Source organism: Amia ocellicauda, chromosome 20 (assembly GCF_036373705.1).
Source record: "Amia ocellicauda isolate fAmiCal2 chromosome 20, fAmiCal2.hap1, whole genome shotgun sequence".
Classification (NCBI taxonomy): domain Eukaryota; kingdom Metazoa; phylum Chordata; class Actinopteri; order Amiiformes; family Amiidae; genus Amia; species Amia ocellicauda.
Genome location: NC_089869.1, coordinates 12,857,863 through 12,874,931, shown reverse-complemented (window position 1 = coordinate 12,874,931; position 17,069 = coordinate 12,857,863). Strand labels below are relative to the sequence as shown.

The 17,069-nt window shown below is 37.2% G+C and overlaps 1 protein-coding gene across 1 annotated transcript in view; it reads right to left on the bottom strand.

Moving 5' to 3' along the window:
• The window catches only part of shtn1 (shootin 1), a 41,008-nt gene that overhangs the window by 11,433 nt on the left and 12,506 nt on the right, over window positions 1–17,069 (bottom strand). Inside the window, exons 5-14 of the mRNA XM_066692808.1 lie at window positions 12,586–12,751; window positions 12,224–12,321; window positions 11,971–12,052; window positions 9,778–9,872; window positions 9,416–9,562; window positions 6,111–6,264; window positions 5,474–5,600; window positions 3,640–3,731; window positions 2,684–2,799; window positions 2,271–2,321 (exon numbers count right to left, since the gene is read on the bottom strand). Of these exons, the coding sequence (XP_066548905.1) occupies window positions 2,271–2,321; window positions 2,684–2,799; window positions 3,640–3,731; window positions 5,474–5,600; window positions 6,111–6,264; window positions 9,416–9,562; window positions 9,778–9,872; window positions 11,971–12,052; window positions 12,224–12,321; window positions 12,586–12,751 (1,128 nt within the window). The remainder of the gene's footprint in view (window positions 1–2,270; window positions 2,322–2,683; window positions 2,800–3,639; window positions 3,732–5,473; window positions 5,601–6,110; window positions 6,265–9,415; window positions 9,563–9,777; window positions 9,873–11,970; window positions 12,053–12,223; window positions 12,322–12,585; window positions 12,752–17,069) is intronic.

Genomic DNA, 17,069 nt, shown 5'->3' with positions numbered 1-17,069 from the left:
TGCATTGAAGCAACTGCCATGTGATTGGTTGGTTAGATAATTGCATTAATGAGAAATTGAACAGTTGTTCCTAATAATCCTTTAGGTGAGTGTATATATATATATATATATATATATATGTAAGTTTCAGGCAGGTGTGAAAAAATGCTGTAAAGTAAGAATGCTTTCAAAAATAGACTAAATAGATTATATTTATTAATTAAATGCAAAGTGAGTGAACAGAAGAAAAATCTACATCAAATCCATATTTGGAGTGACCACCCTTTGCCTTCAAAACAACATTAATTCTTCTAGGTACACTTGCACACAGGTTTTGAAGGAACTCGGTAGGTAGGTTGGCCCAAACATCATAACCACAGTTCTTCTGTAGGTTTAGGCAGCCTCAGTTGCTTCTCTCTCTTTATGTAATCCCAGACAGACTCGATGTTGAGATCAGGGCTCTGTGGGGGCCATACCATCACTTCCAGGACTCCTTATTCTTCTTCACGCTGAAGATAGTTCTTAATGTCTGTCGCTGTATGTTTGGGGTCGCTGTCATGCTGCAGAATAAAGTTGGGGCCAATCAGATGCCTCCCTGATGGTATTGCATGATGGATAAGTATCTGCCTGTACTTCTCAGCATTGAGGAGACCATTCATTCTGACCAAATCTCCAACTCTTATTTGCAGAAATGCAGCCCCAAACTTGCAAGAAACCTCCACCATGCTTCATTGTTACCCGCAAACACTAATTTGTGTGCCGCTCTCCAGCCCATTGGCGAACAAACTGCCTTCTGCTACAGCCAAATATTTCACATTTTGACTCATCAGTCCAGAGCACCTGCTGTTATTTTTCTGCACCCCAGTTCCTGTGTTTTCATGCATAGTTGAGTCGCTTGGCCTTTTTGCCACGTTGGAGGTATGGAAGTAAGCATGATGTGTCTTTCATCTGCTGCAGTACGTTTTCTTGGCCGACCACTGCGTCTACGGTCCTCAACGTTGCCTGTTTATTTGTGCTTGTTCAAAAGAGCTTGGACGGCACATCTGGAAACCTCTGTCTGCCTTGAAATTTCTGCCTGGGAGAGACCTTGCTGATGCAGTATAACTTGTTGCTGTGCTCAGTCTTGCCATGGTGTATGACTTTTGACAGTAAACGGTCTTCAGCAACCTCACCTTGTTTGCTGAGTTTGGCTGCTCCTCACCCAGTTTTATTCCTCCTGCATAGCTGTTTCTGTTTCAGTTAATGATTGTGTTTCAACCTACATATTGAATTGATGATCATTAGCACCTGTTTGGTATAATTGTTTAATCATACACCTGACTATAGGCCTACAAAATCCCTGACTGCAAGTGTACCTAGAAGAATTGATGCTGTTTTGAAGGCAAAGGGTGGTCATACCAAATATGGATTTGATGTAGATTTTTCTTCTGTTCACTCACTTTGTATTTAGTTAAATAATACATATAATCTATTAACATGTATATTTTTGAAAGCACTCTTACTTTACAGCATTTTTTCACACCTGCCTAAAACTTTACACACACACACACACACACACACACATACAGCTCTGGAAAAAATAAGAGACCACTGCAAATATTTCTAAAATCAGCATCTCTAGCATTCCATTCATATTTTTATTTGGAATTTGGGAGAGATGTTGTCAGTAGTTTATAGAATAAAACAAAAATGTTAATTTAAACACATACCTATAAATGGTAAAACCAGAGAAACTGATAATTTTGCAGTTGTCTCAATTTTTTTTCCAGAGCTGTATATCTATACACAAATCTTGTGATGCCATACTATGCAGCGAAAAGACCACCCTAAACTGCCCTGCATCTCCCCAGACCCTGGAGGAGGGAAATTGCTTCTGGAACACCAGACTGTCCGTTCCCTCCATGACTGGGACATCCCTCGTTAAAACAGGAAGTGACAGGATTTGGATAACAGTAACACACTTTTGAATATCTTTTGGTTTGATTACCGGGCACTGTAAATAAATAAACACATCTTTTGCACCATACCCTGCTTCCATGTTTCCTTAGCCTGCATGAGAGCCCCAGATTTATGTATATGTGTATATATATAAAGAATTATGAAGTCAGATAGCATGACAGTATGTGTGTGACTATTATATAAAATGGTACAGTCAATTTTTGTTAGTCAGAATTTTTAAGATCTACATTGGAATCAATAAATACAAATTCTGCTGGGATGTGACATGGTTTCAATTTTACATTTGAAACAACAGGATCGGGAAGTGAAGTGCTATCATAGCCAGAGCTCACCAGAATCCCCTTCAGCTCCTGGACAGCAGAACTTGATGGATTCCTTTCATTCTGGAAATAAAATGAGAATAGGATGATACAAATGCACATTAAATGTATGTACAAGATACTAAAATAAATAAAATAAGTACATGAAATAAATATCACATAAATTCCAAACCTGCTTCATTCCAACTGAAATAATATTTGATTCCTGTAATTTAGGCCAGTGTTCGTGCAGAAGAGACTGATGTGCTACACACATGATTTTGTTAAGTAGTGTGCCTTAGGCTTGTTAAAACTGGGAAGAATGGATTCAGTCTAAAATGCTAAAGTCCTCTATTCTTCATAGCTGGATTTCCAGTAAACTTCCAATTGGCTATTCTTGACAATTGACCACATCTCTCAGTCCCAGTTCGAATGGCTGTTCTTACGTGTGCGGCTCGGTTCCTTCTGGCCACCTGGTTCACAGGTCTCAGGTGAACACCCTTCTTAATTCTCTCCATCATTTCCTCCACAGCCTGCTGCCTCACGTCTGGCACTTCCTCTCCTGTCAGGATGTCATTAGATTGTATTAGAGAAAATGTTCACAATATTATTAAGTTAAGTTAAGCTTTGAAAAACAATTGCAGCATATATAAAGGGCCCTTAACCCTCTGAGCCACTGTTTGGCGGTGTCTATCATAGCCAAGCCTAAAACATGTGTTATTGCCCAAAGCACTAAATTAAGAGTATTTACAGATTGTACAGCGTTTAAATCAGTCTCTCAACAAATTAGATACCAACAGTTTCTAACTATAATGTCTAACACGTTTGAAATGTTGCTTCAGCTCATCAATACTCATTTTTTTAATGTCTTGGTACATTCACAAGATTCAATTTAATTGGTATTGTAATTCACCCTGCCCTTGGACATGAAACTAAACAGAAGAATTTGGCACTTGATTAATTAAGCTTTTCAATATAAATACTGGAGTCTTACAAAGCAGGAACGCTTTTGTAGAGATCAGGCATGAACACTGACAATGATTAGCCTTGAGAGAACTGAACTCCATTATTGTATGGAACAGTGGAAAAGTTGCAGCTTCTGTCAGTCTTGGTGAAAGCGGGTGGTGTATCCCCAAAATACAGGAACTAATGTACATACTTAGGTGCACTTAACACCAGATGTCCCTGCTACATTATACCTTTGTAAAATTGAACTACTGGTTATTCACATCCATTCCTATAAGAGACATACAACTTAAGTTTTAGCAGGACGTCTCTTTTGATACCAGCTCTTTCCATTCTTTACAGTCAAATTAAAATACCCTGAAAGAAAATGTGGTTTATTATTTCAACTTTGTCTTCTCTGGAACAATTGTGTGTGAATTCACTTTGAGATCTTTACCAGTTTCCTTTTGCGCAGAGTCTGGCAACCTAGATACATCTGGGGCATTATTCCCTGCCTGTTTTCTCCCACGGAGCATGGACAGAAGGGAGCTTTGAAAGAGAAAGGAAAACTGGTAGATTAAAGGCTAGACCAAACCCAAACTGTGACCTACCCGTAAATCACAAATTATAAAGTTGTACCCTATCACATGTTAATTTATAAATAGTAGAAAGTGACTCCTAACAATAAATTAAACCAAGATAGGGTACAGGTTTGTAGTTTGCAATTTGTGGGTAGGTAAAAGTTTTGATTTCATCAAGCCCTAAGTCATCTAAACCATTAAAACTTTTCAAATGTTGTATGAATCTCAATATCCTCTCCAGCCAAGTTGATTAAAAATGCACAGTATTTAACATGAAGACTCTAACAACATTTGACCTTGGTCTACTATTAACTCTTCTATTTGATTCATATTCTAAAGAATACAGTGCCTTGCAAAAGTATTCACCCCCCTTGGTATTTTTCCTATTTTGTTGCATTACAACCTGTTATTTAAATTGATTTTTATTGAATTCTAAAAAATAAAAAATGGGAAAGTGGTGCGTGCATATGTATTCACATCCTTTGCTATGAAGCCACTAAATAAGATCTGGTGCAGCCAAACACCTTCAGAAGTCACATAATTAGTTAAATAAAGTCCACCTGTGTGCAATCTGTCACATGATCTCAGTATATATATTCACCTGTTCTGAAAGACCCCAGAGTCTACAACACCACTGAGCAAGGGGCTCCACCGAGCAAGGGGCACCACCAAGCAAGCGGCACCATGAAGACCAAGGAACTCTCCAAACAGGTCAGGGACGAAGTTGTGGAGAAGTACAGATCAGGGTTGGGTTATAAAAAAATATCAAACTTTGAACATCCCACAGAGCACCATTAAATCCATTATTAAAACATGGAAAGATTATGGCACCACAACAAACCTGCCAAGAGAGGGCCGCCCACCAAAACTCATGGGAACTGGTCAGAATTGAAGGAATGATGTATGTATGTAAATACAGTGAAATTCTTGAGGGAAACATGTTTCAGTCTTCCAGAGATTTGAGACTGGGATGGAGGTTCACCTTCCAGTAGGACAATGACCCTAAGCATACTGCTAAAGCAACACTCGAGTGGTTTAAGGGGAAACATTTAAATGTCTTGGAATGGCCTAGTCAAAGCCCAGACCTCAATCCAATTGAGAATCTGTGGTATGACTTAAAGATTGCTGTACACCAGCGGAACCCATCCAACTTGAAGGAGCTGGAGCAGTTTTGCCTTAAAGAATGGACAAAAATCCCAGTGGCTAGATGTACCAAGCTTATAGAGACGTACCCCAAGAGACTTGCAGCTGTAATTGCTGCAAAAGGTGGCTCTAAAAAGTATTGACTTTGGGGGGGTGAATAGTTATGCACGCTCAAGTTTGTTTGTTTCGCAATAAAACATATTTTGCATCTTCAAACAAAGTGGAAGGCATGTCGTGTAAATCAAATTATACAAACCTCCAAAAATCAATTTTAATTCCAGGCTGTAAGGCAACAAAATAGGAAAAATGCCAAGGGGGGTGAATACTTTCGCAAGGCACTGTAGGTTCCTTTAAATTCTCTGCCATTGTTCTGGATATTACAAGAAACTGTGGCAGAAAACACACCCTGTCTAAGGGAATTAAGTTGGGCAGTGTTTAAATGTTACAGCACAGAATGCTCCACCAATGCCTTTATAGTAATGGACTATACTAATTATAAACTTTTAATTAGAAAGAATATGTGAGTGACTGTACTCTGGCTACAGTTGAGGAGTAAAGGACTTTCACCTGAGAGGGTTGGAAGATGATGATGGTGGTGGTGGGGGCGGTGGGGGGGGCGGGGGCGGCGGTGGGGGGGGGGCCTGAGCAGGAACTGGATTGACAGCAAGCCGTAGCTGCTTTTGTAGCTCCTCCACTGAAATCAATAGAGAACAACAAAAACTACTCTGTACTGCAAGGCATCCTGACACTTGTCTGTAACAGCAGATGAAGCTCATATTTTATCATTTCATTTCAACTTCAAGCTCTTCGTTGGATGGCAATGTTAACAGTTATTTTCATTTTTTTGTTAGAAATCTAAATCTATTGTACACATGAAATGCACAAATATAGCAAGAGACAATTACCATTTGTTATCTGTTGGAATAGTCAGAAAGCCTTTTCTTAAATGTTTAGGTTTGTATTTAAGAGTGTGAAATTGTATTTTCCCCTAAACTTAGAAAAAATTCATTGAAACAACTTTAAAAGCACATGGCTTATTTTTTATCTTTTGTTTTGGATAGTTTGGCAATGCTGGTTAATTTTTTGAAATGGTAGATTTGCTTCATAAAATATTTCTTTCAGCTTTTGAATACTGCTGGAGCATGTTTCCTAGTGTATGCAGAGGTTAAGGAGAGCAGATATTACTGTGGTTCCTGTCACTCACCTGTGTGTTTGAGGTCCTTGGTCTGCTGCTCGGCCCTGTGGCACTTGCTCTCCCATTCCTTCTTCTCCTCATCCAGCAACTCCGCTTTGTGCTGCAGAACCACCACCTCCTTCTGCAGCGTTGAGCCCTGGAGCTGCTCCTGAACCGCCTTCATCTGAAAATCACAGCACAGCTCGACCCAGTCACTACACACATCTGTTTTATTTGATACACATTTGATTTTGTACTATATAATGTACTATATTAAATATGTAAGCAGAGATTGGTAAATGTAGTAAACTGTAGAGTGCAATACTAAATGCAATCAAATGAGAGCAATGACAGGTTAATCATGGAATTAGATCTCACCACAGCAGTCACAAAATGTGCATCAGTTCAAGAGTACAACAGGAGGTGTATAGAAGCACAGTGCTGGAGAAAATAGTCATGAGGTGTACAGCACAGTAACCCCCACATGCGCAGTCTACAGAGTGTGATGTCGCTGCTCCACATACAACGCCTCCTTAAGACCATGTCAGCTAGCTCTATGAATTGGACAATAGCTTTTAAAGCTAAGTAAATGGTGCCATTTTTCTAGGAAGGAGAAGTTCATATTGAGATAATTCTACACTCTAGGGCCCTTCTATATTTGTAGTAGAGCACATTGGAGAGTTGAGTTTATAGAGTGGTGAAGGTGCCTTAGCCTTTTTGAAATGATGGACCAATCATTTAAGAGTATGGTGTCTCAGCCATCTTCATAGCTCCTGAGTTACTGGCCCTGCAGTATAGGACAGAACAATATTACCATGGCTGTTCTGGGTAGATGCTGGTTTTCCAGTCACCACTGTACTAACTCGTTATTTATTAAAACAATGTGTGAGGCAATACTTTTCCTGGTCTGCTTCAAACTTGATCTTTACAGACAAAAACATATGTTTGAAGGAAGTATTGGTAATACATATTATTGAACTTAAAATGGTGACATCTGAAGAGGTAATGTCGGGTAAAACAACAAAAAAAATCTCATGTGGTGATAACTGCTAAAAGTAGCTCTGGAATATTGCCAGCCTTATTTCCCTTTCTCAAATAATATGCTAATTGTTCTTTAAATAATAAGCCTGGCTCAACTCATTCCACTGGGTAAGAGAGATCAGCAAAGAATCCCAGCTAGCACTGTGTGTTGTGTCTTAGTCAATGAAACAGAGAATCCAAACCAATATAAGCACACTTTATATGATTTTTTTGGAACCCTGATCATTTCTAAATGCTTTCCATACAAATGTTAAAGAACTATGAAATTAATGATTGAAGTATGTTGTTACAAATAGAACACAACCTTTCTAATAATCTCTCAAAATAAGTGCCTATAATTCTAACCATTGTACTGGTTTCCACTGCTTTAGCCTCAATGTACATTTAAGTAAATAAAGATGAACGTATATATTACACACACACACACACACACATATATATATATATATATGTAATATATACGTTCATCTTTATTTACTTAAATGTACATTGAGGCTAAAGCAGTGGAAACCAGTACATGGTTAGAATTATAGGCACTGGATGCAATGGAAAAAAAACAAAAAAACAAACGCAAGGCGGTAGCTCCTTCAATACAGTATTTCTCAATGTTTAGTATTTGCAGATCAACCAATAAGGGACTACACGATGGAGAAGAACAGGAGACATATGAATTATCCTAGGTTAGGAAATATTGCTGAAATAATAAAAATCCTTATGGCTTCACTCTCTTTAATTACAAAACATGTGTATTTAGGTTATAAGTAGACCCAAGTGCTGCACAAAGAGCTTTTCAGAAAATATTTAATGCTGCTAAGTGTAAAAAGGGAAAAAAGGAAAATACCTATAGCCCACTGTTCATTTGCAGGGGCTGTAATATTCTATAGCGGCCACTTAAAAGAAGCTTTTATCATTTGTACCCTACAGAATGAATACTTATCGAAATGCAATTATCAACTATTTGGCTACATCAGGATGTATCCTGGATCCTACGTCTCATCTTGTAATGGTCAGCCATCCATTCCACACTGACTCCATTAGAATAGTTAAGCATGCTGAATATTAGATTAAACCTAGCAAGATGTTCTTAGTAGTAACATGTTTTTTTATCATCCTGACATGAAAATGTGGAAAAAGGAAAGAGCAGGGAGGCCAGGGGAACTTAATTTAACAGTTTTTCAAGGATTTTACCTCTGACAACCTGGGTTTACAGCTAGCAGAAACGATAATAAAATAAATTTGCTGATCTCAATATACATTAATACATTGTTCTTTCAAAAGTGAGAACATTAACACTGCCACTGAGTTATGCACAATGTTACTATGTACTTTGAAGTACTATGTACTCTGCAAATACAAAATAAGAATACACAGAAAATAAAGACAACCAATTACTTCAACCGGAGTTTACGCTAGACTTTTATTTTTGACGGCCAATATGGCCATTCATATTTCAGAATTCCGGACATATGTTTAAATAGCCATATAATAGCCTACATTTCAACAACAATAAAACACAAACGCTATGATCCAACAAATGTACTTTATTTTAAGTAGTCAGCAGAATGAACTCTTCACAAACTTTGCGAACTGATAGGCTACAACAATAAAATAAAACAAATAGCCTTGCTATTGTTAATTAAATAAAGACATTAGCCTACATGAAATGTATGTCTCTTTGCATTCCAAGCACATCAAATTAAATAACTTGAAAATAAGCTAAATGAAGAAGCAATTAGCAATGCTATTAATACATTTATTTATTTGGCATATTTCCCACCGGACATTTTGGCCGTTGATATTTTCATCTGCTGGACAACTACACATGATACCGGCGAAAAGCCGGCATTTGCCGGCTAACGTAAACCCTGGCTTCAACAAAACCTGTCCAATAGAAATGCATTTCAGTAATAACTAGTCAGCTATAAATTAAACACATTATACACTCTGAAACGTATAGTTTGTATTTCTTTTAGTCATTGCTTCAGTTATTTCCTATTACACCTAAATAACAAAGCTATGTTGCTCTGGGTATGGGAATCAACTTCATTATCTGCACAAAGCCAAATCATGAAGTTGCACATGGTATTTGTTTTAATATTAGTACAAAAACAAGGCACATTCTGTATGACGAGAGACCTCTCTCCTGCATCTTACATTTACAACACTGTTCAGACTACAGAGAATCCTCATGTGAGAAAATCAAAAAGTGCGAAAAGGGACTCTATACATGGCTTTAGCGTCTTACGGACTGCCTTCTATCTAGCCTGGTGCCAGGGCCACGCTGAGCCTCTCACCTGCTGCTGGTGCTCCAACCTCTCCGTCTCCAGGGCCTGGGTCAGTCGGGACACGTCCTCCAGGGCGCCCAGCAGCTGCTCCGCAGGGGAGATGTTCTGCAGCAGGATGTGGCTCTGTCTGCTCAGCTTCTTCTGCTCCACTAGCATCTACATCAGGGGGTTAGAAAAGCTCAACTCTGAAGAAGCTGCAAATTCAGAGCCTCAACAATAATTACACTGATGTTGTTTGAAAATATGAATCATGAAACGGCAAGCTTTTAAGCCATAGGTTCATACCGCGGGTTTCAGTCAGGTGTGTTTCTGAAAGGTACTGCCTAATGATGAGGGTTGCCATTTTGTTTAACCACCAAAAAAAGCCACACCTCTCTTGCAAAGTTTTCCGCTTCTTGGCGAAGGTCCTTCTCAAGCTCCAGGTTGCCCTGTAGCTCTTCATATTCCTCCACTGCAAGCAGCGACACTAAGGAGAGAAAAAACATACTCGACTTCATAGGTGACTACAATGGGGTCCTACAGGAAGTTACAAACACAACAAAATAACTTCACTGTTCAGCTCCTCATACTACTCTGGGTACAAACATGGCAAAGATTGGGAAAAGTCTTAATCTACTGGTTTTCCATCAGATGCAATCTACTTTAAACCCCCCCTCCACCAGTGACAACATTTAACAGTCTTTTATAACTCCATACAGACTTGCACACACAAAAAACAGAGGAATTAATTGTACTAACCTTCCCTTTCAGAATCAAATGAGCTGATATAAATCAAAGGGTAATTCTTTTCTAAACTCTCTCCTGTGTTGTTTGCCTTGGCATTAAGCACAATAGCAGCGTACAGACTCCTTTCAAAGCTAGAAGTGCTATAAATCAGCCAGAGTGTTGTAACCCTGTTGATTATTTTTCTGTGTTTCTTTTTCCATAATATAAATATATGTTTGTGTGGATGTTGAACTAATGTTGTCTAAGAGATGGAATTAAGCAAGGTCGACATTCTTGACAGCAAACGCATAACATTGGATCCATCCTGCCTGGAATAAATATTATTACATGATTTTCAATTATTCTCTTACCAGGCGAGCAGAGCGATACCCGTGAGGAGAAGAAAAACAAACACATTTGTAAGTTAAGCACTGGCTCATATTCTTGTTTCACTAAACTTCTCACACACACAACTTCAATTCTAAATGCCATGAAGTGTTGAGATACTTGCTTGGAAACAACCCCCACCCTCTACCCTTTTATGTACTTGTTTTACTACAAACTAGATGTAATTTCCCATTTTTCCAAAACAAGGGGTAATGGGAAATTACTCAGAAAATAATATTATAGTCTACTGGAACATTTAATACACAAAGAAGGATCAACAGATAACCAACAACTCTCCTCTCAAATTTGTTTAATTTATTGAGTTCATCATTAATTAAACTAGTTAAATATGTCTATTTAAAACAAAATCCAAGTTGCATATTTTAAAATAACATTTGGACATTGGAACATTGGGAATCATTATCATCATCATCATCATTATTGTTTTTATTTATTTATTATAATTTTCTTAGGGAAAAACAAACCATCTGCTTTGGTTTGGTAAAATCAGCAGAAGTGCTTTCATTCAAAAGTTGTCAGGATTTCCCAGGAATAGATGGATTAAAAGAAAATGTCCCAATTTATTTTTAAATCCATGTATGCCTGGGAAATCCTTAGTAGATGTCCGTTCAGTTTTATTTATATTAATTTATTCAACATGTTCAAAATAAACAAAGGACAGTTGAAATTTCTTTTGAATTTCCACATGCACTATGATTGCTGCTCAATTGAATGTGGGGCGTCCATATAGCTATGAAAAAAATAATAACAATAATAAAAAAATACATTTAAGTGCTTTCAATCTCTAAGAGTCTTTATGAAAAGCTAAAGTGGCACCGCTTCACGCAGTAAAATAAATACACTTTTTTGCAAAGTCTAATTTCTTTTTTCATTATTTAGACATTTTTCATATTCATTGTGGGTAATTACTATTTGGTTTCATATGGTGCCATGGTATTTCAAAGAAACTGTGCGACTGTTTTCTAAAGAGGGTTATTCATTCAAAATGTAGATGGGTTTCTCTCTCAGATGGACACTTTTTAGTCTGTCACCCTCTCTCTCATTGAGAATATTCAATAATTTATTGGTAATAATAGGCCTTGGTTGTATAGTATTCGGGATATGGAATGTCAAAGCATATGAACTCAAAAGCTATTTTACTTGTCACAATCAAATGCATTTCAATAGACAGTCTCAAGGAATAATGAATACTAATGTATGATTTAGCATTATCCCCAAGATACGAACATAGTTAGGACACTTTTCCCCATTTAAAACATGACAGGTTCATACATTGCAAAACTTCACTTTACTTTTGTTTTTAAACCGTAACCAGTCACGGTCCAAGGTGTAAGTCTGAAATGTGTTCCCTGTTTAATCAACTTATCTTCTCTGCCACAGTGGCTTCTATATTTGTATTTAGGATCCTAGCAGGTGGAAGCCAAACTGAAAGTAATAACGTACAAACTGACCTCTGTTATATTTTGACAAGAGCTTCTTTTGCTGAACTGTCTCGCCAATCAAAACAATGTTTTCCTGTCGTTCTTTAAGCAGCTGAGGAAAGAGAGCAGGTGTATTTTTAACCAGCTGTTTACATTTTGTGACATTTAGCTGATCATAATACACAATATGACAATCACAAAATGTGAAAGAAAAAGACTATGAAATTAAGTCCACAGTAGTTAACAGGCTTGGTAAAACCTCAAGGAAAACATGTCAACTCACTTCCTCTGTGACTTCCCCGAGCCTCTCTCTTAAGACCTCCAGGTCATTTGCTATTCTTTTTTTTTCTTCCAGTGTCGAGTCTAGTCTACTTTGTAGTTCTGAAGACAGACAATAATAAAAAAAATATATATATATGTATTTTAATTAAAAAAAAAAGAATGCAACAGGTGAACTGATGTATGTACTTTCATATGACAAACTGAAGAATGCCAAGAATTATACATTAAAATCCTGCTGCCGCACTTTTTCAACACTTAATAGTTTTGCCAATGTCTTGGTGCGACCCACTCCAGTCCGTATGATGGGCGATGTTGCCGATGCACCTATGGCAGGAGTGAGGCATGTGTGGCGGGCTCAGTGACCTTTGATCTGATGTTGGCAGTGAGTAGAGGAGCACATGGCTGGGCTCTCCTCACTCTCCATAGCCGCATCCTCATCTTCAAGGCTGATCTCAGTGATCACCTCCGGCCCCAGGCGAGACAGGTACAACATGCTCTTCCTCTTCAGGGATTTGTTTGCTCGGTTCAACTAGAGAGAACGCAATAAAGAATCGGTTAAATATATACCAGGCAACTGTAGGGTCTAAACACTTTTTCACACAGAGAGTTGTCACAATCTGGAACATACTCCCCAGCGATGTGGTAGAAGACGACAATTTGGGAACATTCAAAAACAGACTGGACGTGATCCTTGGATCACTTAGTTATTATTGGACACCAAATGAGTAAAATGGGTCCAATGGCCTCCTCTCGTTTGTAAACTTTCTTATGTTCATTCTAAATATGTCCATGAAATAAGTCTGTTATAATTCTTAGGTGGGTGTAGGTTCAAAGGACAAATAATTTGATTGAGTGTAGAATTACAGTAGTATTAAAACAAACTATACAAAACTATCATCTCCATAGTTATATTTATTTATAATGTAATTGAACATTTTCAAGCACTGGCATCAGTTAGTAGATGAGATCAATGTTGTTACCATCTCGGATAATTGTCTCCGTAAATCATGACCATTACAGAGCTACTTGTACAGAACAAAACAACAACCAAAAGCAAAGCGATACCACATCGGTGAGACAATATGCCATGTTGGCTGGGAACACCTCAAGTTACTTATGGTACCAGACAAAGAGCAGAACGCCTGCAGCACAGCGATATACACAAAGCAATGCAAATTTATATATAGGAAAAAAGATACTTAAGATTTCAATTAATCTGAATTACTACAGAATCCACTAGAAACTGCAAGCATGATCCCGTGGAGGCCACAGAAGCCGAGAAAGCAATAATAGCATATAAAAAACGGACAGCTAATCAGGAGAAATCAGAAGAAATGCACTATATTCTGCTGCTTTTAAACTAAATTAGTTACAAAGGACGTGTCAATTTACCACATATTAATGGAATTTTAAATTGGAATTATATATATATAATTTTTTTTTTTTTTTTTAACAGATATGCACTTCCTTCTAATTTACCCTTGCAAAGAGCCGTTGCAATCTGACCGCTGATACGGGCTGCCACGGCTAATAATTAATGAAATGGCTAAGTAAATACCGGCAGAAAATCAATCACTAATGCATGTAAATTAAACGCATTTCTTGATGATGTGACTTCTGCCTTATTGGTATAAGATGTGCTTCAAAAAAAAAAAAAAAAGGGGGGGAAAAAAAACAAACAAAAAAATATATTAATGACATCTGGTGTAGCAAATTGCTGCAATCCATTTTCTGATGAGGCCTTCCAGAATACATTTCATACGCAATCAACAATACATAATACAGAGATAAAAACACTCTTTGATAATAATCTGCTATTGATGAGACAAAATATAGGAAATTACATACTCAGTGAAATCAGCAGTGTGCAAGCGATCAACAGCGAGCGCCAGAGGTCACCATTATGAAGTCAAGGCCTTCATCTTCTTTTATCAAACATCAACACAAATGTCATGTTTTGGTTAGTGGTTTGATTTGACTTTTGGCAACGGGTGCTTTTATTACTGCTTTTTAATTTAAACTGTTTGGGAGTTTAAAAACTTGATTACGATTTGTACCGCTCTGTGCTGGCAGCAAAATTACTATTGTGGAGCCACAAGAACTAAATTAATAAGAAATGAAGGTCACCTGTCTTTTTCTCTCTCTCTCTTTTTTTTTTAACTACTGAAATGCTTTTGACTGATTTAAATGGAAATGAACAATAAACCCATACTATAATTTGGAATATATTCAAGTTAAAAATGTTAAAGGAAAAAAATATAATATTACAAACTGTTATTAATTCTTATTATTTAACTAAAGGCTGTGTGAAGGCCTTGTTTGTCCCAATCGACCTTCCAACAGGCCTGATTATAAGGATGACTATATTCTTGTAAATCTCAGGAAAATGGGTTAGGTTACATAAGGTCATCTGCTCGAGAGACCTGCCATTTAGTTTTGTCAAGTAGCACACAGGGGGCAAGACTAACATTGATATTGATGTTATCAACTTACAACTGACAACTTATCAATATTGATATTCAGTAATTTGCTTTATTTAAAGATTTTGAACAACATTAACAACAACAATGAAAATATTTTAGCAGAAAAATACACAATGTTTGTCCTATGGTAGAAGCTGAACTGTTTTTAGTTTTTTTTGATTGTCCATATTTTACCAACAAAGATCATTCAAAAGGTCATTTGTGACCAATGTAATGCAAGGCTCTCGAGCTCAAAACATCCAGGATGCTCCTGGGTGGTGGTGGGGTCACAGGGTCATATGGCAGCTTGTGTAGACAGACACTCCTTGACTTCCACAGTCTACAGCTCAAGGTGTACAGACTGTGGTACTTCAGGTCTTTCATGCCATTAGCCCTACAATGTGTGTTCAGTGGGATTCTGATTGTTCTTCTTAGATTAATAGTAAATACACAACAGCTTCTGAAAACACATCTGAGAACTAATTTGCACAAGAGTATAATAGTAAATCCCCCAAAAAACAGAATTAAAAAACTTTTAAAAATAATTAGAGGAAAGATGACAGGGTAAAATAGTTCATTCTTGTCTGCAATATTTCAGTTTAAGCTGCTATTTTCATGACACATAAATAGCCGGACAAATGACAATCTACACAGAAATATTGACAAATGCATACAACATTGAATAGGCTATGCAACCACAGACTAGACAGAGTAGGTGTTACATGGTATTCTTTAGAGATGTTGGAAATTGCTTTTTGAGCCAGATGGATTATTTTCAAAAGTAATTTGCTCACAAAGATATTTACCATGTGCCAATTATTTTTGGAATTTAAACAGATACTTATAAGATGCTTATATTCCATGCACCTCTTTGGGGCAAACCTGTATTTCATAATGTACATCTCTCAAATCATTTACTTTACATTTCCTTTAATCTTTTAAGTGAAAAATACCTTATAATGAAAACGAAACACTGACATTTTTAAATTACCCATTTCTATTGCCTCTATTCTATTGACTTTTCCCAGTTTTTTATCAAATTTATTGAATTCAAAAGTCAGAGAAGGAAATTAAATAACTTGAATTAAATATTTGAACAACTCGCTGTAAAATGCAATGAGGCATAATGAAGCAGCACGATATGGATTAATACTTCACAATGGTGAGCTGAAATATCAGCATACATGATTCTGCATTAACCTTGGATGGTTAACTACATAATACAGACAATCTGCCTCATTCAATGCAGTTTCCATCAAAAAATGTCATTAACAAATAAAAAGGGGAAACATTTCCTAGGTATCATTAAACACACATTTAATTACTGGTTGGTTCATAGGTGACACAGAGGAAAATAGACAAGGAATGATCTGAAGATGTGTACATTTCAAATTTCTAAAAATGCAGTTAATAATTAATTATGGATTATGGAATTATGGACTTGCCTGTTGCTTTGTGTAAAAAGTGAAGCTGCATTAAAAATCATTCTACATTTTGTGCAACTCTCATGCATGATCCTCCTTTCCCTTGACAAAATAAATAAAATCAAAACAATAAAGCAATCAGTTACATTTACAAAAAAAGACAAAATAATTGATAAGTGCAACAGAATTCATAACAGGACAAAGCATTACAGTCATATCCAATCCAAACTCCCATCCTTGAGGGCAGTCCCATCTGCTTTTGTATTAGGCTTACATCTTAATTCTCTCTCACATCATTGGTCTAATTATTTGATTACCTGGAAAACTATCGCAATTCTTTCCAGACCTCCACAGTAAAATGCAATGCCTATCTGAAATAACCCGAGAGATTCCTAGATACCTAGGAAGACCATATGTACAACTCTGTAAATATGTACATCAATTAAGTTAAATGGCGTTAATTGAGAGCTTGATCTGCACTGAAACCCAGAAGACCCTACAGCCGCAGTGCGTGTCCGCAGTGTGCACCAGAAGAGGCACAAACATCATGTGTATGATGCTCCGATATTCAACCAGTATATTTTCATTTGTTCAGCTCTTTTTCATTACTCCCTGAACGATCCCATCAGACTAGCAGTCCTGTTTATATGGGAGACCACAGTACAGAAATTGCTGGCCAGCTGTGCCACCCTGGCAGAAACAACAGATCATTTCAAAGCCTTGTCACTCAGTGCCCCCTGTGCTTTCTGGAAATAAAGTCTGGATTGGAAGTTTTAAAAACATGGATGTGCTCAAATGTAAGGCAGCCCACTGTAGCCATGTTGTGAGTGAACAGTATTATATAGATTAATCATCAAACATTTAAAAAAATGCCACATACCCACTCCCACTTATCCTTCCTCTGCCCCATATCTCTCACACTCTGGTATGACAGGATTTTATGGTTTATATTTATCACCCC